The 25,554-nt window shown below is 49.0% G+C and overlaps 1 protein-coding gene across 2 annotated transcripts in view; it reads left to right on the forward strand.

The window, feature by feature from the left end:
• Positions 1-15,198, forward strand: part of TOX2 (TOX high mobility group box family member 2) — a 155,300-nt gene extending 140,102 nt beyond the window's left edge. Inside the window, exons 4-9 of one of the 2 annotated variants that reach the window (XM_015099889.4) lie at positions 6,500-6,739; positions 8,950-9,177; positions 9,660-9,740; positions 10,778-11,173; positions 11,862-11,989; positions 14,207-15,198. In XM_015099889.4, the coding sequence (XP_014955375.2) occupies positions 6,500-6,739; positions 8,950-9,177; positions 9,660-9,740; positions 10,778-11,173; positions 11,862-11,989; positions 14,207-14,243 (1,110 nt within the window). In that variant the 3' untranslated portion in view covers positions 14,244-15,198. The remainder of the gene's footprint in view (positions 1-6,499; positions 6,740-8,949; positions 9,178-9,659; positions 9,741-10,777; positions 11,174-11,861; positions 11,990-14,206) is intronic. The other variant, XM_042230163.2, reaches the window with a different exon arrangement.
• The last annotated feature ends 10,356 nt before the right edge of the window (positions 15,199-25,554 follow it).

Raw genomic sequence — 25,554 nt, forward strand, 5'->3', positions numbered from 1 at the left:
TACGAGACAACATTTTTTGCCTTTTTATGCACAACGGTCAGTTGCATTTCACCTCACACCTATTAGGATGGTTACTATCAAGAAAAATAAATAAATAACAGGAGAGAGAGAAAACAAGTGTTGGCAAGAATGTGGAAAAACTAGAACATTTGTTCACTAGTGGTAGGAATATAAGATGGTGCAAGCCCGTAGGATAACAATATGGCAGCTCCTCAAAAATTAAAAATAGAATCACTATATGATCCAACAATTCTGTTTCTGGGTACATAGCCAAAAGAATTGATAGCAGGGTCTTGAAGAGGTATTTGGACATCCACGTTCATAGCAGCGTTATTCACAGTGGCCAAAATGTGGAAGCAACCAAGTGTCCATCCATAGACGAATGGATAAACAAAATGCAGTATATGAATATAATGGAATTTTATTTGGCCTTTAAAAGGAAGGAAAGTGTGATGCACGCTACAACATGGATGACCATTAGCATATTAGGCTAAGTGAAATAAGCCAGTCACAAAAGAAAAAGAACTGTATGATTCCACTTCAGGAGGTACCTAGTATAATCAAATTCATAGAATACTAGTCAAATTTCATAGTAGTAAAATAATGGTTGCCAAGGACTTCAGGGAGGAAGGAATCAGGAAGTTATGGCTTAATAGATACAGAGTCTTAGGTTTGCAAGATGAAAAGAGCTCTGGAGATGGATTGTAGTGACAGGAACACAGCAATGTGACTATATGAATGCCACTGCACTCTGTGCTTCAAAATCGTTAAGATGGTAAATCTCATCCTATGTGTGGGTTTCTGTGCTCAGTCATGTCCAACTCTTTGTGACCCTATGGACTGTAGCTCACCAGGCTCCTCTGTCTATGGGATTTTCCAGGTGAGAATACTGGAGTGGGTTGCCACTTCCTTCTCCAAGGGATCTTTCCCAACCCAGGGATCAAACTCAGGTCTCTTGTATTGCAAACGGTTTCTTTACTGCTGAGCCACTGGGGAATCCTATGTGTATTTTACCACAATTCCTTTAAAAAATTAATGATAAAAAATAAGTTGCACTAATATCATTTTTGTACAGCATACAAAGTTGTAAAATAGGGACTTCCCTGGTGGTCCAGTAGTTAAGACTTTGCACTTCCAACACAGGGGGTGCGGGTTTGATTCCTGGTCGGTGAGCTAAGATTCCACATGCCACATAGCCAAAAAATAAATAAAATAAAATAAAAACACCTTAAAAAAAAAAAAGCAAGGGGGACTTTTCTGGTGGTCCAGTGGCTTAGACTCCACACTCCCAATGCAGGGGGCCTGGGTTCAATCCCTGGTCAGGGAACTAGATCCCGCATGTCACAATGAAGAGTTTATATGAACTAAAGATCCCACGTGTCACAACTAAATTTGTGAAACAGCAGATAGCCTGTGTGCATGCTCAGTCACTCAGCCATGTCTGACTCTGCTACCCTATGGACTGTGGCCTGCAGGCTCCTTGTCTGTGGGATTCTCCAGGCAAGAATACTGGAATGGGTTGCCGTGCCCTCCTCCAGGGGATCTTCCCCACCCAGGGATCGAACCCATGTCTCTTATGTCTCCTGCACTGGCAGGCAGGCCCTTTACCACTAGCTCAACCTGGGAAGCCCATAGCCTAGTCAAAGACAAAATATAGAAACAGATGACCCTAAGCCAACACCTAGGATGCCATTGAAAGGGCCTTCATTTGCCCATTTCAAAGTCTTTAAAATTTTCTGCAGTATATATGTGTTCTTGTGTATGTGGGAAAGTTCTTTACATCTTGGTGGTAGATTTGCTAGATTATAGGATATGTATCATCAGATTGCTTCCTAAAGTGTGTATCTTACTAGTTTATACCCCCACCAGTAGTATAAACAGAAACCCAGATGTCCAGGAAATAAATGAAAAGATGTCTGACTTCTCTAGGGCAGTGCAAATTAGAACAACTTTGGGAGCATTTCAGACTTAGAAAATTTGCAAAAATTCAAAGTCTGCCATTATCAAGTGTTGGTCATATATTAAACTCCTGAGGCAGGAGTATCTGATTGAAGAATTCTAAAGCAGGCAGCCAGGAAGGGAAAAAAAAAAAGAAAGAAAGAAACAGACAGCAAGCCCTATACACAGAGCCCCAAGGTTAATTTGCCCTTGAAGAAATAATGTCAGGCCCTTGTTTAAAACTCACGGAAAGAAAAGTGTATACATTTCGGGATGGAAAAGGGGTGCTTAGAGAATAGATTTTAAAGCCTACTCTTTTTTTAAAGTGTTTAAAAATTTTTTCCAGCTTTATTGAGATATTATCGAGATTTCACATATTCAAGTTTAAGGGATACAGCTTGATGATTTGATGCATGTATATGAAGTGAAGTGAAGTGAAAGTCACTCAGTCGTGTCCAACTCTGCGATCCCATGGACTATACAGCCCATGGAATTCTCGCCTTTCCCTTCTCCCCGGGGATCTTCCCAACCCAGGGATCAAATCCAGGTCTTCCACATTGCAGGCGGATTCTTTACCAACTGAGCCACCAGGGAATGTGAAATAATTACCACTATAAGTGTGTGTGTGGTGATAACTTTTAGGATCTAGTCTTTTAACAGCTTTTAACTGTATAGTAGTGAAGTCGCTTGCTCAGTCGTGTCCAACCCTTTGCGACCCCATGGACTGTAGCCCACCAGGCTCCTCCATCCATGGGATTTTCCAGGCAAGAGTACTAGAGTGGGTTGCCATTTCCTTCTCCAGAGGATCTTCCTGACCCAGGGATTGAACCCAGGTCTTTCGCATTGCGGGTAGACGCTTTACCGTCTGAGCCACCAGGGAAGTTCCCCAACTATATAATAAAGTATTGTTAATTATAATCACCATACTGTACATGAGGTCCCCAGAATTTATTCATTATATAGCTAGAAATTTTGACTTTTGAAAACCTTCACCCATTTCCCCCAACCCCTGGGCAACCACCGTTCTACCATTTGTGTGTGTGTGTGTGTATATGTGTGTGTGTGTGCATGCGCACATACGTGCTTAATCTCTCAGTGGTGTTCGACTGTTTGTGACCCCAGGGATTGTAACCCACCAGGCTCCTCTGTCCATGGAATTTTTCAGACAATACTGGAGTGGGTTGCCATTTTCTACTCCAGGGGATCTTCCCAACCCAGGGCTTGAACCCTTACCTCTTATGTCTGCCTGCATCAGCAGGCAGGTCCTTTACCAACTGCGCCAGTCACATAGGAGTGAGAACACAAAGGATTTGTCTTTCTCGTCTCACTCATCGCACTCAGCATAATGCCCTCCAGGACTGTCCACACTGCGCAGAAGGCAGGGTCTCCTTCTTTTCTGTGGCTGAACAACATTGTAAAGTGTAAAAACCAATATCAAATTCCCAAAACAAAAGCTTCAGAGAAAGATTTTGGTGGAAGCAGAAAAGTTATTGGCAACTTAGACAAACAAAGGGGCTTCCCTGATAGCTCAGTTGGTAAAGAATCTGCCTGCAACACAGGAGACCCCGTTCGATTCCTGGGTCCGGAGGATCCACTGGAGAATGGATAGGCTACCCACTCTAGTATTCTTGGGCTTCCCTCGTGGCTCAACTGGTAAAGAATCCGCCTGCACTGCGGGAGACCTGGGTTCGATCGCTGGGTTGGGAAGATCCCCTGGAGAAGGGAAAGGCTACCCACTCCAGTATTCTGGCCTGGAGAATTCCATGGACTGCATAACCCGTGGGGTCACAAATAGTCAGACACAACTGAGCGACTTCTACTTTCACTTTAGACAAACCAAAGGAATCGAAATAATCATCACTGACAGGACAGAGAAATGTTACACTATTAATCTGCAAACACAGTGCCAAATACTGGGAGATGTACACAAAACGTAAACATCTCTGGGGAGTGGGAAGAATTTGGAGATTGAGATTGACATATAGCACTACCATGTATGAAATAGATGGTTCATGAGAACCTGCTGTGTAACCCAGGGAACTCAGTGCTCTGTGAAGACCTAAATGGGAAGGGAATCTTGAAAAGAGTGGATATATTATACATGTATACGTGTAACTGATCTCAGTTTGCTCCACAACAGAAACTAACATAACATTGTAAAGCAACTATACTCCAATAGAAATTTTAAAAAAGAAAGCAGGGACTCAAACAGATATGTGTACCACAGTGTTCAAAGCAGCATCCTTTGCAATAAGTAGAAACAACCCAAACGGATGATGAATGAATGGATAAACAAAATGTAGTATATTCATTCATGTGCGTGCTCGGTCACTTCAGTCGTGTCCAGCTCTTTGCCTCCCTATGGGCTGGAGCCCACAAGGCTCCTCTGTCCATGGGATTCTCCAGGCAGGAGTACTGGAGTGGGTTGCCATGCCCCCTCGAGGGGCTCTTCCCAACCCAGGGATGGAACCTGTGTCTCCTGTGCCTCCTGCCTTGCAGGTGGATTTTTTACCCACTGGGCCACCTGGGAAGTCCAGTATATTCATACAGGGGAATTAGTGTTCAGTCTTTAAAAGGGAGGAAATTTTGACACATGGGAGAACATGAGTGAACCTTGAAAACATTATGCTAAGTGGAATACTGTTGTTGTTTAGTTGCTAAGTCGTGTCCAACTCTTTGTGACCCCATAGACTGTAGCTCCCTAGACTCCTCTATGGGATTTCAGAATACTGAAGTGGATTGCTATTTCCTTCTCCAGGAAATCTTCCCGACCCAGGGACTGAACACACGTCTCCTGCTTGACAGGCAGATTCTTTACCACTGAGCCTCCTGGGAGGCCTCTAAATGGAATAAACCAGACACAAAAGGACAAATACTGTATGATTCTACTAAGTGAAGTACCTAGAATAGTCAAGCTCATAGAGACAGAAGTAGAAGGGTGGTTACCAGGGGCAGAATGAGCAGGAATGGGGAGGGGTATTGAAGGCGTACCAAGCTTTAGTTTTGCCAGATGAAAAGAGTTCTGTGGTTCGATGGTGGTGATGGTTATGTGAATGGGCTTGATGCCATTGAACTGTAGACTTAAAAACAGTTATAATGTAAGTTTCATGTCATGCACGTTTTACTACAATAAAAAAAGAATATTAAAAAATAAGCGTGTTTGGGTCCCCAAGGAAACCGGAATAAATTCTCTAAAGTACAAATAGTACAGATTATATTCTTTGATCACTTTTGTTATGAGAAATGAATAGCAAAAAGGAAAGAAACAACAAAAAATTTTAACCTCAGAAATTCCCAAAGTCTTCTTAAACATCAGTTCCATGGGAGAGGAAATTTCAAATAAAATTTAGGAATAAGTATATCAAAAGGAATAATAATGAAAATCTCATGAGATGAAGTCTGGGAAAAGCTAAGGTCATGTTCAGAGGGAAATTCATAGCATGAAACATATTTCTAAACATCGAGGATGAAAATAATGAATTGAAGATGTGACTGAGAATTGAGGGGGAAGCAACACCAACCAATCTACAAAAGCAGAAGAAGAGATTAATAAATATAAAAGAATTAGATAAAGATACTATAAAGAGATGAATAAAGATAAAATAAAGAATTAGAAAGCAGAGAAAGAGTAGACCAGATAAACAAATTTCAGATTTGATTCTTTTAAGGAGGAAAAAAAAAATCCCACAAAGTAAAATAGAAAACTGATGAACTTCTCTAATAAAAAGTAAAAGGAAAACACAGATACGAGATATTAGAAATTAGAATTTGACCACAAATTTAAAGGAAATAAAAGTAACTACAAGAATATACAAATTGGTATGCTTCATTGAACAGTGCGTATCTATATACATATATAATATTTAGGTGAAAAATACACACTGTTCTAAATATGACTAGTACGAGAAGTGCCTGTATGTCAAACTCAGTAGTTTTCTTTATATTCCAAAAATAACCAGTTAGAAAATATCCTGGGGAATAGATAGTAAGAAAACCACTGACCTGTGGCGGCGGGAGGAAAGTGCAAACATTCTTAAGGGATTTATTTATCTTTTGTATTTAACAAACCCTTACACAATATAGGGCTTACCATGTGCCAGGCATGTTTAATCCTTAACATCCCTAGAAGGTAGGTTTAATCATTAGCCACATTTTTCAGATGTAAAGCCTGAGGCACAGAGAGGTTAAGTAACTTTGCCAAAGTCACCCAGCGTACAAGCGGAACCAGATTTCAAAGTGCAGGCGGCTTCCAGCATCTCTGTTCTTTGCTGTTATGCTGTACAGGGAATAAGTGCAAAGATATACCATGTTTCAGGAGGGAAGATCCAATATCATCAAATAACTTATGCACAACTGAACTGGGCTTTCTCACGAGGGCTGAGATGCTGACCGTCTAGATGTTGAGGTTGACCATCAGCAGAATGGCGCTCCCCAGGGATGCACCGAGTCGTGCAGGGGGCCCTGAGGAAGCCACAGGTCAGAGCGGACCCCCTCCTCTGAGTCTGACAATGCCAATGTGCTGGCCCTTTCTAACTCGGCACACAATCTCATCCTCTCTAAGATCCAGGAGATGGTCCACTCGGAGGTTGCTGCCTATGACTCGGGCCGACCAGGGCCCCTGCTGGGCCGCCCGGCGATGCTGGCCAGCCACATGAGCGCCCTCAGCCAGTCCCAGCTCATTTCTCAGATGGGCATCCGGAGCGGCATCGCCCACAGCTCCCCATCACCCCCAGGGAGCAAGTCAGCGACCCCCTCTCCCTCCAGTTCAACTCAGGAGGAGGAATCGGAGGCACATTTCAAGGTACGTGGGGATAGAGATGCAAAGGCTTCAGATGCCTTAGAATGCCTTCCCGTCAGCAAGGGACAGGCCCTGTGGGGAAATGGGCATCGCCTACCCCTAGAAAAGACTACAAGAGTATAACTGTCCCCGTTGTCAGAAAACAAGGAAAATTCTGGGAAAACATGATGACATCTAATTCCTCAATGGCCAGTGGGTCATTTCAGTGGCATTGATGGCATTGGCAAGATCCTCAGGGCCACATTTTGAGGCCACTCTGACCTTTCAGGAGGTCCACAGAGATGTGCGGCCCAGCACAGGACACCTCTGGGCATCACTGTGGGAGGGAGCATTAAAAACAACCCCCCATTGGGGACATGACCCCCCGCATATCCCTGGAACCAGGGGTTGTCCTGCTTCTTCAAGAACATGCCAGGGAATGAGAGCTCACCACCTGTCCAGCTCCTGACCTTTCTTTGCACTGACCCCAAGCCTCCCTCCCTGTCAAAGAGCATCTTGTTTTACTGGAGCAGGAAACAGAGACCCATCAAAGCCAAGGATGCTTGTGCTTGCCCGGAATCTCCCAGTGAGCCTCTGGTAAAATCAAGACTTGCTCCCACAATGCCTGCCTCCCTTTCTTCTTCAAAAGGGCCTCTCACCTCTTTCCACGTGGGGTCCCTGTAGAGGCCTGGGGCAGTAACCGTGGCATCCATCAGAAACCCTGACATCCTGGCTGGGGTGGGCACATCTGGATCCTGGTCTAGCTTTATCCTCAGGGTAACTTGGTCGCTACTGTAGTCCAGGCAGGAAGTGCTTTTAATTTAATTTGTATTTAACAAACCCTTCTAAAAGACTTCCATGGGGCAGATACTATTCTAAGGACATGACAGGTATTAATCCATATAATCTTTATCACAACCCTATGTGGTAGGTGCCTTTATTATATCTGATTGGCACATGGGGAAACCAAGGCACAGAGAAGTCAAGTGACTTATCAGGTGTCACAGAACCAGGATTTAAACCAAGATGGTTGTAGTCTGGCTCCAGCACACGTACTCTTAAACCACCCGCAATGCTTCATCTGCTCGGCAGACAGAACTGAGGCTTGGAGAGGTGGGTGACCGCAGAGAAACACTCAAGAACAGGACTGATGGGCCCACAGACTGCCCCTCACTGTCCCTCAGACCTGCAGACCCGAGTCTGGCCCATGGGTTCCTTATCAGTTTACGATATTACCTTCATTTTCTTGGAGCATTAGAACCACAGTCTTCGTAGCAGGATCCACAGCCATTGGCCAAAATCCCTGGTCCTTGGGTGGCCTGGGAGTCCTAGTCGGTGGGGGACGTGCCCACCCCCTCCATCCTGGAAGCCAGGTGCCCACAGTACTGAGATCCTGGAGTCTGACTGCATCAGAGGCCAGGTATCCAGGGTGAGGTCACCCTGCTGACAGTTATATTAATCTCTCTTCCATCCAGCAACTTCAAAGAGGGTCAGAGGGACTAAGCCACCTGCCCCAAGTCGCAGAGCTGAAAAGTGGTGGAAGAGACCAGTCTTATTCAATCAAGAATAATCTTTGGGGATTATTTGTGATCACAAGAGGGGAGAGGTGTTAAGAAAAAATATATATATCCAAAACTTGGAAATAGTCCAAAAACAGATGACTGCACAGTCTTTCAATGGCATATCACTGCCTCATCGAATAGGCTTAAGAATTATCTGATGATTCTCTGGGAGATTATACCTTCTGTTTGATCCCTCCCTCATTATTGATGGGGGCTTTTACATTCTGTAAAGGAAGATGTTAACTTGGGGTGGGGGAAAAGTGATGAAGAGGTAAGCAATTTTTGTTTGATTACAAGGCAAATTAATTTTTCCCTGTAGAGACACAAATGACTTCTGTGCAGCAGAAAAGACTAAAGGCCCAGAGGTGATAGTCTTATTGCTCTATAGGGCAGTAACTTGTTTCTTTCTCTGAGTTTTTTTTGAATGAACTTTACCATCATTCTGAATGAAAAACCCAGGGCTCGTACCCAGAGCATGTGTGCACACTCGCTTGTGTGTGATTTATGTGTGTGTGTATTCAAGCCCAGGGGGGTTGGCCAGGGCATTGCCGATGTGTGAGCAGGGCTGGGCAAGCTGGGAAAAGCTAAGGAAGGTCCAGCTCAGTCTAGGCTGGGTCGGTTAGCTGGAGGTCCTGGGCTTCTCTGGTTTGCTGACTCCCCTCACCCGGGCAGATGTCGGGAGAAAAGAGACCTTCAGCTGATCCTGGCAAAAAGGCCAAGAACCCAAAGAAGAAGAAGAAGAAGGACCCCAATGAGCCGCAGAAACCTGTGTCAGCCTACGCACTCTTCTTCAGAGATACTCAGGCTGCCATCAAGGGACAGAACCCCAGCGCGACCTTCGGGGATGTGTCCAAAATCGTGGCCTCCATGTGGGACAGCTTGGGAGAGGAGCAGAAGCAGGTGAGCCCCCATCCCTTCCTGGGCCATCCCCCGAGGCTCTGTAGTCAGACTTGGAAGGTCTAGAACCAGGTCCAGCCTCTGGAACTAGGGGAACTAGCCTCTGCCCAGCCTCTGCTGAGGACTCTACTGGGCTCACTTTGCCCATCTGTAAACTGGGGAGGTAGGGCCGGTCCCATTTGGCTGTTCTGTAGCTGTGTTCACTAGCGACTTGGTTAAGTGGGGGAGGAAATTGGACCTCTGCTGCCTCATCTGTTAAATGGAAACAAGCATCTCCATCCATCATGTGCTTCCAACTCTGAAAGTCTGGGGTCCAGGTCACAGCTTTCCTACCCACTGGCCGTAAGCCTGTGGCTTCCCCTCAAGGGCCTGCGGGGGGAATAGAAGCAGACCTAGCTCAGAGGTTAGTGCCGGTTACCAGCCCTATGAGCTCAGGCTGACCACCTGACCTCTTCCTGATATCACCCACATCTTGGATCTTTCAGGCCTACAAGAGGAAGACCGAAGCAGCGAAGAAGGAGTATCTGAAGGCTCTGGCAGCCTACAGGGCCAGCCTTGTTTCCAAGGTAACATCTGGGATCCCTAAGCCCAGTCCTTGAGGAATAGAGCAAGAACTGAAGTCCATGGGAATGGTCAACACCACAGGTCTTGAAAAGGATGAATAAGACCAATGTGGTCCCTTCTCTGGGCTTCCCAGGTGGCACTAGTGGTAAGAACCCACCTGCCAATGCAGGAGACATAAGAGACCTGGGTTCAGTCCCTGGGTGGGGAAGATCCCCTGGAGGAGGGCATGGCAACCCACTCCAGTATTCTTGCCTGGAGAATCCCCATGGACAGAGGAGCCTGGAGAGCTATAGTCCACAGAGTCACACAGAGTCAGACTCAACTGAACAACTTAGCACACACGCACGCAGCCCCTTCTCCGGGGTACCTCCTGTGTGCCAGCTCTTGCTGAGTACTTTACACGCATCTCATTTCACATGATTCTTCCAATAAGAACCCAGTACACAGCGGAGTTAAGCAACTTGCCTGGAAGTATCCAGTCTGTTAAATGGCTGTACTAGGATTCAAACCCGGTTTTGCCTGTCTTCAAAACTGGCCTTTACTCCTGTCCTACGCTCAGCTTTCTCTGTCGACACCAGTATCACAGGAGGCTCAGCATAGTGGTGGTTGCGTGGTCCAAGCTGGGGAGGGAGGTGATCTGGCAGCTGCTACAGAGGACATAGTTTCTGAATTGGGCCAGAAAGGGTCAAGCAAAGAGGGTGTCCCAAATCAAGGGAACAGCTCATGCCAAGGCACAGAGGCTGGGAGAAGCCCACGGAGAGGATAACCCAGCTGGGCGATGCTCATGCCTCGGGCCAGGCTGAGAAGCATGGGTTCGCCCATGGACAGGGGAACCCCCGGGGATCAAAATATGGGGTGGTTGGATGGTCAGAGCCAAGGGTGGTGGGTCCTGAGTGATCTCTCGTGAATCCCTTGCTCTCCCCTGAGGGGCACGAGAGCCAGCCAGTGGGTTACAAAACCACATGGGTCTTGTGGCCCAAGTTCCAGCTTATCCACGTTGGTTCCAGCTTATCCAGATTGGTGTCTTGTTTCCTTCCAGAGCTCCCCTGACCAGGGTGAGACCAAGAGCGCTCAGGTGAACCCTCCGGCCAAGATGCTCCCCCCCAAGCAGCCCATGTACGCCATGCCGGGCCTGGCCTCCTTCCTGACGCCATCTGACCTGCAGGCCTTCCGCAGTGGGGCCTCCCCTGCCAGCCTCGCCCGGACGCTGGGCTCCAAGTCGCTGCTGCCCAGCCTCAGCGCCTCCCCGCCGCCACCCCCCTCCTTCCCTCTCAGCACACCCCTGCACCAGCAGCTGCCGCTGCCACCCCACGCCCAGGGCACCCTCCTCAGCCCACCCGTCAGCATGTCCCCAGCCCCCCAGCCTCCCGTCCTGCCCACTCCCATGGCACTCCAGGTGCAGCTGGCCGTGAGCCCCTCACCTCCAGGGCCACAGGTAAGCAGGACCCAGTGAGAATGCACTCCTGGGGAACCCCCTTGTGGAAAGGGAAGGCAGCTTGGGGTTCCAAATACTGGCCCTGCCACTCATGGCCTGTGAAACCTCAGCCTTGGCACTTTACCCCTCTGAGCCTCAGTGACCACATCTGTGAAATGGGATGAGTACGCCTCGCCTGAGATGCACTGGCTGCAGAGAACAGCTGGCAGGTTGCCAGGCAGATTCTTCAGATTCCTAGGGTATCCCAGGCCCTCCTCTCTCAGCTTCTGTCCATTCCTGCGCTCTGGCCAGAGAGACTGAGGCCACAGAGCCTTAGCCCCTGGCTCTCCCCAAAGCCTTTGAAGCTTGACCCCTGCTAATTGCTCGACAGACACTGGGAATTACAAGGCCTGCTTGACCCTGGGAGGTCATGCAGCCCAGTAAGTCCATTTTACAGAGTGGGAAACTGAGGTCCAGGGAAGGAAAGTCCTTCACCACCAGCACCCCACCCTTGCAGCTAAGACTAGGACTGGATTTTCCAGAAGGTGCTCTACCAGGGAAAAGAAAGAAGTGGTCCAGGCAGACGGGCAGAGCAGAAATTTCATATAAGCCAGGGCAATGTCTCTGGGAACAGCCCCATCCCTGCGCTGCCTGAGAGGCACCCCTTTGGCTCTCCTTTGCTCACCGCCTCCTCCTCCCCCCTCGGCAGGACTTCCCTCACATCTCTGAGTTCCCCAGCGGTTCTGGATCCCGCTCCCCTGGCCCGCCCAACCCCACGAGCAGCGGAGACTGGGACAGCAGTTACCCCAGCACCGAGTGTGGCGTCAGCACCTGCAGGTGGGCCCTCACCCCCACCCCTGCCCACGGTGGGCGCTGCTGATGCGAGTAGCATGAGGATGGGGTGACAGGGTGGAAAGGGCAACGGGGACACTGCAGATCACTGTCACTTGCAGGAGGGCCTCGTGGGCACCAGGTGCCCGGCGTCGTCAGGAGAGGAAGTAGAACAAAGCAAGGACCCATGGGGACTCAGCTGTCTGGGGCCAGGCCTGTGGGGGACACTGAGGCCCATCTTCGCTCTTGCTGTTTTTCCTTCCATCCTATTATTTTTCTTTTCCTTTTTTTTTTAAGATTTATTTATTTATTTAGTCCTCTCTGGTGGCTCAGATGGTAAAGCATCTGCCTGCAGTGCAGGAGACCCAGATTCGACCCTAGGTCAGGGAAATCCCCTGAGGAAGGGCATGGCCACCTGCTCCAGTTATTCTTGCCTGGAGGATTCCACGGGCAGATTTATTTATTTTTGGCTGCACTGGTCTTTGTTGTGGCTCACCGGGCTCTAGAGCTCAGGCTCAGTAGTTGTGGCACAGGAGCTTAGTTGCCCCGAGCCTCGTGGAATTTTCCTGGGGCAGGGGTGGCACCCGCCAGTGGATTCTTTGCCATTGGACCACCAGGGATGTCTCCACCCTGGTTTCTTTTCTCACAAGTGCTTCCACGTGGCATTCATAGCTAGAGCGACCGTCTTTGGTCAGCTTCCCTCGGAGCAGAGCCTGAAGCAGGAATTTGGTGTCCTTGATGACATATATTTGTTCAGGGAGAACCTGTACCAGTAGTGGGGCTAGGGCAGCAGCTGGAGCAGGGAGGAGCCTAGCGAGGGTGTGGCCTCAGCCAGAGACTGGCTTTTATTTTTTAATTAATTTATTTATTATAATTGGAGAATAATCACTTCACAATATTGTGATGGTTTTTGCCACACATCAAAATCAGTCGGCCACAGATATACATGTCCTCCCATCCTGAACCCCCATCACCGCCCCCCCTCAATTCCTCTGGGTTGTTCCAGAGCACTGGATTTGGGGGCCCTGCTTCGTGCATCCAACTTGCACTGGTCATCTGTTTTCCATATGGTAATATACATGTTTCAGTGCTATTCTCTCTGGCATTGGCCTGATCTCATGGGAGCTCTGGGCTCCAATCACAGTACAGATTTGGTCCCATTTTTTAAAATAAAATAATTTTTTATTATTTTTTGGCCGCACCAAGCACGGAGATTTGGTCCCAACTTTTAAGAGTTCTAGCTTTTTGTATCCTCAGCGCTGAGGACCAGGTGGTCTCCCACCAGGATTCCAGGAAGGGTGTTTGGTTCCGCATGCGCGCACGCGTGCACGCGCACACACACACACACCCCTCTGACACACACACACACCCCTCCGACACACACACACACACCCCTCCCCCACACACACCCCTCTCACACACACACACACCCCTCTGACACACACACACACCCCTCCGACACACACACACCCCTCTCACACACACACACACACCCCTCTCACACACACACCCCCCTCTGACACACACACACACACCCCTCCAACACACACACACACACCCCTCTGACACACACACACACCCCTCCGACACACACACACACCCCTCCCACACACACACACACCCCTCCAACACACACACACACACCCCTCCGACAAACACACACCCCTCCGACACACACACACACACCCCTCCCACACACACACACACATACCCCTCCCACACACACACACCCCTGCGACACACACACACACCCCCCTCCGACACACACACACACCCCTCCGACACACACACACACCCCTCCGACACACACACACACACCCCTCCCACACACACACACACACACCCCTCTGACACACACACCCCTCTCACACACACACACCCCTCCCACACACACACACACACACACCCCTCCAACACACACACACACACCCCTCCCACACACACACACACATACCCCTCACACACACACACACACACACACACACACACACACACACACCCCTCCGACGCCGGCCGGTGCATAGTCAAGAGTCAAGACGGGACTGGCCTAGACCTTCACGCATCTTCCGAGGGGCCGCTGAATCCGGGGAGGGGATGAACGGCCAGTGAGCGGCTGTCCCCACGCACTCGGGCTCTGTGTCCAGCCCTGTGAGGACCAGGGGACTCCTGGGCGGGGGTGGGGGGCGGCCACATCAGCTCTGACAGCCCCTCCTCTCTCCCCAGCCTGCTCCCCAGGGATAAATCGCTCTACCTCACCTAAGCCCGTCTCCCTGCCTTCCCTGAGGCTTGCTGGAAGGGCGCTGCTCAGAGCCTGAAGGGCTGACAGCAGAAAAGAGGCCTCGGCAGAAAGCAGGGCGCCGGCGCGGAGCGCAGTGAGACGCCCGGGCCCAGGGCTGAGGCTCTTCCTCACCTCCCGGCAGACTCTGCAGAGGCCGCCCGCCGCCCGCCGCCAGCCCAAAGACCCTGCTGGAACCTCCCGCCCCCTGACCGCTTGCTCCAGGGTTCCTGTGGACCCCGCGCCTCGCCTGCCGCCGTCCCCTCCGTCTGGTCGTCTGGCGCCAGAGCCCATGGTCTCCGGAGCTGCCCCTGGACCGGTGGCCCTGCCGCAGGAAACCACCCCCAGATGCGCCGGGCGGGGGTCGGCTCAGCCCCAGACGTGCAAATCCGGTTTTACAGTGTGAACAAGACATTATGACACTTATAAACTGTTGGCTCCATGTAAGTATTAGTTGACTACGTGTTTTAGAAGCTGTGCTGAAGACACCTGTAAGATTATTTTGTTGGGATGGGGTGGGGTGGAAAGTAGATTCCTTAAAAGTTAAAAAAAAAAAAAAAGCATTTTATATGACCCTTAGCACATTTTTTTTAAGTTTTATCTTAAGGGAGACGTGCACAAAAGAGGCTGCCAAACCATTTCACCCTCTGTACAGCAGGAACTGGACAATTTATAGCCACATTCAGAGACATCGTGCTTTTTTTTTTTAATCATACATTCATCTATTTAAAACAGCCAGCAACTACTTCTGTCTATTTACGAGGAACAATCAAGAACAAAATTGCAGTTTCTATCATAAAGTGTGTGTGCTTTGGGGGTTTGGTTTGGGTTTGGGTTCTTAATGTTTGCAGCTGTTTTCTGACCCTGCAAATGTCTGTCTTGGTGCCCAGTGCTTCTCTCGAATTTCTTTATAATAAAACTGATAAAAAGTTGGAAACAAGCCTGTCTCTCTTTACACTTGGTAAGCCAGGGGCAGGCCCTCTGCAGTGGTGCTTGGTGGTGGGATTCCCAGGACAGAGCCCCTGGTGTCAGTCAGGTTGAGGGCAAAGTCCCCCTTGCCCTTTCTCCATCCTTGAGGGTCTCTGCGGGCGACAGAGCCTGGATGGCTCAGTCTTGCCATCTGTAGAAGTGGGGCAATGACGGTGCCAGCAAGTAGGTTCCCATGGTGATTCAAGGTGCTCTGGCCTTGCGTGCTGGCCACACAGGGAGCTCCCATTGGCAGGTAACCACAGTGAGCCCCTCCCAACGACTCCCTTGCCCCCAATGGAGCTTCTGTCCTCTGGAAGTTTCCAAGCTGGTAGAGGTGAGAGGTGTGTTCAGGGCAGCAGGAGCCCAGGGTGGGAAGAGGGACTCCTCCAAACCCGAGTATAGCAAGCATCTCAGACAGGGAACTCTTAACTGGTTTTCCTGACAGATGTTAGGGGTGATAACCTCAAAATAATAATTATGTGAATATTTTAACCGTTTCTGGAAAAATCACAATTGCCTGGTGTGGAGGAGCTATGGGGAGACTGCAACTCTTGGGCCTCATGACACAGCTGTTTGGAGATGAGGGGCAGGTTTAGGCACCCCCAAACCAGGCCCATGACCCAGACAGAGGAAGCTCTATGTGCCGGGGTCCAGCCCTGGTGGATCCAGGGTAATTCGAAGCGGAGACAGAGTTGGCGTCCTTGGAAAAAGCTATTTAATTAGAAGTATAAAGAGAGATTAGAAAGGAGTAGTGTAGTAGGAAAATTAGTGGAGAAAAGGAGGCTGAATAACTTGGTTTATGTGGGGTACCAATAAAGCTTCGAGATAAGAAGCTTGCACCACCTACGTAGGCCTCCGGCACCCACTTGAATAGTGGAAAGTGCCCCTCCTTGGGCTCCCTCTCGCTTGGATCTTAAAAGCCAGGGCAAAATTAGCAGGCTTGGCGAGCACCCACGCTCCAGATGGGAATTCAGCCAGAAAAATGGAGAACAAGAAAGAACGACACGGGGGAATCAAAGTCACGTGGGCGTCAGCAGTCCTGACCTTTATCAAAATCAGGTGCTTCATATAAATGTATACAAAAAGGTCTTAGGGGTTTTACATCACCTTCTGGCCAGGGGGCCTGCTAACATTTTAGGATCCTTTCTTTCTGATAACGGTCAGTCAATCAGAAACTTATTTTCCAGGGGTGATTTTTCTTAAACTAGGCACCACTCTCCAAAGGCACCAGATAAAGTTGCATTCCTATAGGGTGAGGGTGTAGTGGGTTACAATTAAGAAAGGAATTTACTTAGCCTAAGGTTTAACATGATCAATCTTAAAGGTTAATACTTATTTCTTCTATATGCTAGTTATATATTCATTAACATGTATAAGGGCAGGGGATTTAGCAGCAAACATTGGCCCAATAAATGAAAAACCCCTCACCAACATGATTTTTATCTTTAGAAAAACCCAATGCTAACTAAGACTTTCAAAATACTCCAAACTCTCTGTGCTGTTTATGGTTGAGAGGTGGTAAACAATCATGTACATAGTAGCAAGAGTATGGATAATCCTGTCACACAAACTAGTCTGCCAGCAGAGAGACACCCTTGTCACGCCCAGGAATTTTTATTGACTGGAGCTGTAGGTTAACTCCTTCTCCAAGAGAGGTGGGGGACAGCCCCCCGTAAAGTCAGAGGTATAGGTGAGAGCATAAGGCAGTAAAGTAGGCAGACTCTGGTTTGGGGGGTAGACGCTCAGGAACAGGGGGTTTCCTGAGGCTCGATCCCATCTTTGTGTATGTTGAAGCCTCCTTCCTCATGACCTTTGCCACGGGCAGAGTTCCTCACGCTGGCTCCCGGCATCCATGGGTCTGGCCCCTCATTCTCCAATCACATAACCCTGCTTCACCCAGATAACAACTTCTGGGCACAACTTCTGTGAGCCGTTTCCTCACCGGAGGGCATCTTGTAATCCACTTTGGAAAAAGAAAAAAAGAAAACCCAGCCAAACAAACAAAAACAACGTGCTGTCATGTCAGTAGCATCGCTGCAGTGTGAAGCATAAATATTTCATGTGGTTACAATTTCCTGTGTGGAGCTTGTCAGTGACACACAGATGACTTAAGAGAGTCTCTTAATACATTGGAGAAAGCAACACTGCTGGATCACTGGGATCCACACACACAGTCCCAAATAACAAGAGTGCTAGGCTATTGGGTTCTTGCTGCTGAGGTGGACGCTCACACCTGATCTCCCCACCGCCACCCCACATCGCTACATCAGGATCTCAGGGTTCCTTTGGCCACATCCACGTGCTGATGCTGGCCTCTCTCTCAGCTCCAGGGATGCTCGGAGGCACCCAGACGGAGTCTGAATACCCTGCCCACACGTATCAGGGGGTGGCCAAGTGGGTGCATCCTGGGGGTCCAGAGAGTGGGATCAGAGTGCATGGATAGTGGAGGGTACAAGGTTGATTTCAGGGCAAGGAAGTCCATGATGCCTGCTATAGGGGAAGGTGTTGGTGCCCCGCCGAGACCCCTTTGTGGGCTGGCTCCTGAGTGTTGGCTGTTCACTGGTCACAGCTGCCCTCTTTGTCCTAGTCATCACCCTGGACCAGGAGGGGATGCCCCACGCCCCAGAGCTGCCCTTCTAACCAAATAATGGAGCAGCCACTCCGTGGTACCTGTTGTGCTCCAGAGCTCCGTGGGATCACAATGTAGCGGCTCCATATCTTTGCTTAGCTCCTTCTCCACCCTGCCCTGCTTCTCTCACTCCCCTACTCAGAGCACCTGCCTGGTAAACTTCTTAACCCAGAAACCCCATCTCAGGCTCTTATTTCTCAGACGATGGACCCACGATCCTAGCTGAGCAGAGCAGGGCCACACCAGTAACGTTCCATATTCTTTCCCTGGCTCTGGCCCTGCCTTCAAATGTGAAGACCTTCAGCCCTTGAAACCAACCCAAGCCTTCCGCAGGGGAGATCTAGGTTCTCACATGTTCGCAAAGAAATCCTCTCGAACTTCCCTGGTGGTGCAGTGGCTAAAACTCCACGCTGTCAATGCCGGGGGTCCAGGTTTGATCCCTGGTTGAGGAACTAGATCCCACGTGCCGCAACTAAAGCTCCCATATGCTGCAATGAAGATCGAAGTTCCTGCGTGCTGCAACTAAGACCCAGAGCAGTCAAATATTTTTTAAAAAGAAATTGTCTGCCCAAGGAAGTCCTCTCTCCAGGAAGCAGTGTCTGCTACCTCTTCCTATTCTGTCCAGAGATGATGCTGGTTCAGCCCATGGAGCCCCTGGAAGCCTGATGCCACACCCACTGTAAAAGCACTGAGGCTTCTTCACAGATGTCCCCACCCTATCCCTGTGCCCCTAAAGCTGCCACCCTGGGCTCAGAATAGACCACCTACCGCTGCAGCCATGGCGCCCCCCATCTGCCAAGGCCAGTCTGTGGCCTGGACCCACCAGTCTTTGAAGTCACATGTTATTGTTGCTTGGTCCCTAGTGCAGGGCCCCTGACCTGGTGAGGACCCTCAGCTCCTGCCTGCAGTCTGCCCCTCCCCCACCCATCTCCCCTGTCTGTGGAGCTGGCCTGGGAACCAAAACTGCTTGCCCTTCCAGGTACCAAATGCTTGATTCAGCTGCCTGCATCTTCCAGCTCCCCCACAAAACCCTGGAATCCTAGCAGGGGCCACAGCAGGGGCAAAGGCCAAGCTTCTCATCCTGAAAGGAAGGCGTGGCTGGTCCTGAGATTGCCCAGAGGTAATCCCTCCCTCTAGGGCTATATCTGAATTTCCACATTAGACAGAATGTGGGCAACATGGCCTGGATGGGCTTTCCGATGAATTTTCAGAGTCCAGGATGCTAAAATTCAATTTATTCATTCAGCAGGAATACAACAAGTGAGCAGTTAACTCTCTGCCAGGCCCTCAGCTGAGCACCCGGGAGACCAAGTGGAATTGGACACAGAGTCTGCCCGTCTAGGAGCTTACACCAAGTTGGGGAGGTAGAAAATGAAACCAATAATATTAAATTAATCCTCAATTTATAATTTCATATCATAAATCATTTAAAAAATACATTTAAAACTACTATGTGGCCAGTGCAAAAAGAGGGAGCCGCGAGAAGGCAGAAGAGGGGCCCCCAGTCCAACTGGGAATCTGCTGAGGCTTCCTGGGTAGCTGACATCTGGACTGTGCCCTGCCCGGTGACCAGGACTGAGCTGGAGGACTGGCCCGTGCCTGAAGAATGCCATGTTTTCCTGATCCTGACCTCAGAGGCTGACTCTGTGGTTGTGATTCTGCAAAGGTGAAGGGGGGCGGGGAGGGATGAATTCAGAGTATGGAATTAACTGATACACAATCTGTGCATGAAATAGATATGCAGCAAGGATTTACTCTATAGTGCAGGGAACTGTATTCAATACCTCGTTATAACCTGTAATGGAAAAGAATAGAAAGAAAAGAATATAGATGTATACCCATGCATAGCACATGGGCACACACGCCATACACATCACATACCACATGCCTGCCAGGCCCATCCATAAACCCCAGTACATCCTGGCTAGTACATAATACGAGAAAATTTACCTTCTTGCATACAGCTTGAGTAACAACAATAATAATAACTTCAAAGAACTTTCCATGTATTAGCTCATTATTATTTACAGCAGCTCTTTGAAGAAGAGACTATTACTCCAAGTTTCATATGAGAAAATGGGGGAGGAGCTTTGCTCAAGGTCATGGGACTCGTAGGATGCAGAGCCAATATTCTCCCAGGCAAGCTGTGCCTGGATCTGTCCCTCATTACCACGCATAGCAGCCCTTCATCTCTCTGGCCTGAGTTTCACCCCACATTCAGGGCTTACCTGGGCCTCCAGCCTCCCTTCTCTCCAAAGGAAGGGTGTTCCTGCTGCCAGAAGGCACCCCCAACCCCACCCACCCATCTCTGTCCATTTGACCTTGTCCGCCCTTGACCTTCGGCAGGAGAGCTAGACCCTGCAGTGGAGGAAGACTGCCCTCCAGAGGTTCCTATGAAATACAAAGCGGGTTAATTAGCACTCTCTCTGGAAGACCCCTGGAGGAAGAAATGGCAACCCACTCCAGTATCCTTGCCTGGGAAATCCCAGGGACAGAGGAGCCTGGCAGCCTCCTCTGAGCAACTTCACCTTCCCTTCTTTCCTTTCACCAGTACTTATAAAATATCAATTGGTAAGGCCCCTTAGAAAGTAAAAAAGTAGCTCCGTCGTGTCCTACTCTTTGTGACCCCATGGACTATTCAGTCCATGGAATTCTCTAGGCCAGAATACTGGAGTGGGTAGTCTTTCTCTAGGGGACCTTCCCAACCCAAGGATCGAACCCAGGTCTTCCCACATTGCAGGCAGGTTGTCCACCAGCTGAGCCACAAAGGAAGCCCAAGAATAAGTCCTTTTAGAAGGGCCCCAAAATAGTTGTTCCAATCAAGAATAGCAGATGGTGGTGTGTTAGCTTGGGAGAAAGTGGTGGGGAAAGGGCTCTTGAGGAAGTGATCCTGGCGGCCCTCATGGCTCCAGCCATCCCCTCCCACGGGATGCAGGTGTGGATAGTGTCAGGATGCTGGCTCCAGGAGATGTCTGTTCACCCATTTCTTCTGGAGCTCCACGTATGAGTGTGTTGGGTATGGTGATGTTTGGCCCCGAATCAACTTCTCTAACACATACGCCTCAAAGGTAGCTCTGGTCATCCACCCTGGGCCATTGGAGCTGTTCCCTCCAGCCAACATATTTTATACAAATGAGTAATGAGTAAGAGGGCTTCCGTCATAGCTCAGTCGGTAAAGAATCTGCCTGCAGTGCAGGAGACCCGCGCTTGATCCTGGGTTGGGAAGATCCCCTGGAGAAGGAAATGGCAACCCACTCCAGTATCCTTGCCTGGAAAATCCCATGGACAGAAGAGCCTGGTGGGCTACAGTCCATGGAGTTGCAGAGTCGGGCATGCCTGAGCAACTAACACGGCTTAATGAATAAGATGGATAGTTGGAGATGGTGACAAATGCTCCAAAGACAGCATAATAGGGTGACATGAGAGGAAGGGGTGGAGGGAGCTGTGGCCAGTTCAGACAGGGGATGGAGGTGGCCAAGCAGAGCCCTGAGAAGGGAGAGGAAGCAGCAGTGACCATATCTTAGAGGACAGATTGCCTGAGAGAAGAAAAGTCTCGTGGAGAGGACCTGGGGCAGGAAGACGCCGTCTTGCTCTGGAGTAGCAAGGAAACCAGTGTGGGTGAGGGATGATCAGATGCAAGTGTGGACCAAGATGGGTCTGAGGGTGCAGCTGATGGCCTGATGGGGACTCCTAGGCCACAATAAGGAATTTGGGCTTAGTGGTCAAGGCAATAGGAAGTCACTCAAGTAGAGGAGGGGCACGATCCAAACTGCCTTTTCACAAGGTCCCTCTGGCTGCTGGGGGTGGGGAGTAGAAGCGGAGAGATTCGTCAGGGGGGCTATGCAGTCATCCAGGGGAAGGACAGTGGTGACACCAGACAGGCTAGTGACAGTGAACGAGAGGGACTGAGATGGCTCAGGTGCACCGTGTCACTGGAAGTGATGGGGGCTCGAGGTGTAGTGGCTCAAGGACAGTTGTTGGCCGAGAGAAGCAGCACTCGGGGCAAGGAGTTCATAGCCTGGTTCGTAGGAAGCTCAGCCCATCTCTGCCTCGCTGTACATTCACCAGGTCCCACCATGAACGGTGGGATTAATATTGACTTTGAGGGCTGGGAAGGAATCAGAACCAGCGTACTGGGCAGGAAAGGGCTTGCTCAACTGCAGCCTCGAAGCAGTTAAAGAAACTACTCTGAAGACCTTCTAGTCAAGGCAGAAATGGACACGGGGGCCAGCTGTGTTGTGGCTGTCGCCCTTGGGTGTGGACTTAATTATGTCCCCTCAAAATTGTATGTTGAGGACTTCCTTGGTGGTCCAATGGTTAAGAATCTGGTGGCTCAGACGGCAAAGAATCTGCCTGCAATGTAGGTGTCCCGAGTTTGATCCCTGGGTTGAGAAGATCCCCTGGAGAAGGTAATGGCTACCCACCCCAGTATTCTTGCTTGAGAATTCCATGGACAGAGGAGCCTGGTGGGCTACAGTCCATGGGGTTGCAAAGAGCTGTACATGACTGAGTGACTAACGCTTTCACTTTCACTTGCCAACACAGAGGACAGGGGTTCCATTCCTGGTCCAGGAAGATTCCACATGCCTCAGAGCAGTTAAGCCCCTGCACCTGAGTCTGTGCACTTTAGAGCCCATGCACCCTAACTAGAGAGCAATCCCCACTTGCCACAGCTAGAGAAATGAAGACCCAGTGCAACGAGAAGTAAAAAATAAAAATTAAAAAAAATCACGTTGAAATCTGAACCTCTGTGTGATAGCACTTGGAGGTGACTGGGTTTAGATGAGGTTATGTGGCAGGGGTGGGGGGTGCCCACGTTGGGATGAGTGCTCTTGTAAAGAAGTACTGTGGACAGTGACTGCAGCCATGAAATTTGAAGACACTTACTTCTTGGAAGCTATGACAAACCTAGACAGCAAATTTAAAAGCAAAGACATCCCTTTGCCAACAAAGGTCCATATAGTCAAACTGTGGTTTCTCCAGTAGTCATGAATGGATGTGAGAGTTGGACCATAAAAAAGGCTGAGCACCAAAGAAGTGATGCTTTCAAAGTGTGGTGCTGGAGAAGACTCTTGAGAGTCCCTTGGACAGCAAGGAGATCCAACCAGTCCGTCCTAAAGAAAATCAGTCCTGGATAGTCATTGGAAGGACTGACGCTGAAGTTGAAGCTCCAGTTCTTTGGCCACCTGATGCAAAGAGCCGACTCATTAGAAAAGACCCTGAGGCTGGGAAAGATTGAGGGCAGGGAGAGAAGGGGGCAACAGAGAATGAGATGGTTGGATGGCATCACAGACTCAATGGCCACGAACTTGAGCAAATTCCGGGAGGTGATGGAGGACAGGGAAGCCTGGTGTGCTGCAGTCCATGGCGTCACAGAGTCGGACACAACTTATCAGCTGAACAACAACAAAGAAGGGACACGAAAGAGGTGTAATTAATTCCTCTCACTCTCTCCTCCCTCTCCTTCCCCCCTCCCTCCTCCCCTTCCCCCTCTTTCTCTGCCAGCAGAGATCACAGGGAGCAGACAGCCGTCTGTCCTCACTCCAAGACAGAGCTCTCATCAGACCCTGGTGGCACCTTGATCTTGGAGATCCAGCTTCTAGAACTGTGAGAAAATCGATTTCTGTGGCTGAAGCCCCTCGGTCTGCGGTGCTTGTCATGGCAGCCCAAACTGACTGCTACGCCCTGAGAATTAGTAAGGGCTCTGGAGGGGCAGGAAAACAGGGGCAGGACCCTCTGGCACTTGGAGCGTGCAGAACTGGGCAGGGCTCGGCAGCATGAAATCCTGCCAGTGGGACGTCCACAGTAATTTCATGCTGTCTCCTAACAGCAATTATCAGGGACACAGGAGGAAGGATGTTAATATTCAAGGTCCTCGACTTCAACATTTAAACCAGTCATACATGTATGGAGCTTAACAAGTCAAACTACCACGCAGCTTGTAACGACACGGCTCTCCACATCTTCCAGCCCCAGCTCCTACCACCTCCCCTCTTACCCTCAACGCTTTTATTTTATTTTATTTTTTTTTATGGGACCAGATGCCATGAACTTAGTTTTTTAAATGTGAGGTTTTTTTTTTTGTTTTTTTTTTTTTTGTTCTTTTTTTTTTTTTTTAATTTTTTAAATTTTAAAATCTTTAATTCTTACATGCATTCCCAAACATGAACCCCCTCCCACCTCCCTCCCCATAACATCTTTCTGGGTCATCCCCATGCACCAGCCCCAAGCATGCTGCATCCTGCGTCAGACATAGACTGGCGATTCAATTCACATGATAGTATACATGTTAGAATGTCATTCTCCCAAATCATTCCACCCTCTCCCTCTCCCTCTGAGTCCAAAAGTCCGTTATACACATCTGTGTCTCTTTCCCTGTCTTGCATACAGGGTCGTCATTGCCATCTTCCTAAATTCCATATATATGTGTTAGTATACTGTATTGGTGTTTTTCTTTCTGGCTTACTTCACTCTGTATAATCGGCTCCAGTTTCATCCATCTCAACAGAACTGATTCAAATGAATTCTTTTTAACTGCTGAGTAATACTCCATTGTGTATATGTACCAAAGCTTTCTTATCCATTCATCTGCTGATGGACATCTAGGTTGTTTCCATGTCCTGGCTATTATAAACAGTGCTGCGATGAACATTGGGGTACATGTGTCTCTTTCAATTCTGGTTTCCTCGGTGTGTATGCCCAGAAGTGGGATTGCTGGGTCATAAGGTAGTTCTATTTGCAATTTTTTAAGGAATCTCCACACTGTTCTCCATAGTGGCTGTACTAGTTTGCATTCCCACCAACAGTGTAGGAGGGTTCCCTTTTCTCCACACCCTCTCCAACATTTATTGCTTGCAGATTTTTGGATCGCAGCCATTCTGACTGGTGTGAAGTGGTACCTCATTGTGGTTTTGATTTGCATTTCTCTAATAATGAGTGATGTTGAGCATCTTTTCATGTGTTTGTTAGCCATCCGTATGTCTTCTTTGGAGAAATGTCGATTTAGTTCTTTGGCCCATTTTTTGATTGGGTCGTTTATTTTTCTGGAGTTGAGCTGCAGAAGTTGCTTGTATATTTTTGAGATTAGTTGTTTGTCAGTTGCTTCATTTGCTATTATTCCCTCAACGCTTTTAGTATTTTGGCTTCACACAGAAATATGGCTGTACTGCTATTTTGTGATTTATCCATTTAAAATTATTATTTATTCACTTCTTTCCCTCCATCTGAGGGACACTTACAATGAGACAAGCTGGGATCCGGCATCCTTTGCTGCAGTGCTTGCACCTGAATACATCGCTCCTCCTTGAGCACCAAAATACAAAGAAACTACATGGGACTGAAAATAACTGCGTATATGTGGAGTTGGGGCAAAGCTGGATGAAAGATACAAAGAGACCAAAAAAATCCCAACTGCCGCTTTTGAAGAGCCTGGAGCAAAAGCAGGGTACTGTGCATATCCCCTGCACACACCACCACCTAAGGGAGGGGGTGCAAAGCACCCAAAGCACACCCTCACCCTCACCCCACATAAGGAACCAGCTTGACCCCCTCGGGAAGCAAGCCAGGGAAACCCTGATGCTTTAGGACCCCCAGTAAAGCCGAGCCTGAATTTGGCCACTGATCAATTTCTATCAATCAAGGAGGCCAAGAACCCCGGTCGGTAACAACAATACTTTTTGAGGACCTACTCTGTGCCAG

The sequence above is a fragment of the Ovis aries genome, chromosome 13 (assembly GCF_016772045.2).
Source record: "Ovis aries strain OAR_USU_Benz2616 breed Rambouillet chromosome 13, ARS-UI_Ramb_v3.0, whole genome shotgun sequence".
Classification (NCBI taxonomy): Eukaryota; Metazoa; Chordata; class Mammalia; order Artiodactyla; family Bovidae; genus Ovis; species Ovis aries.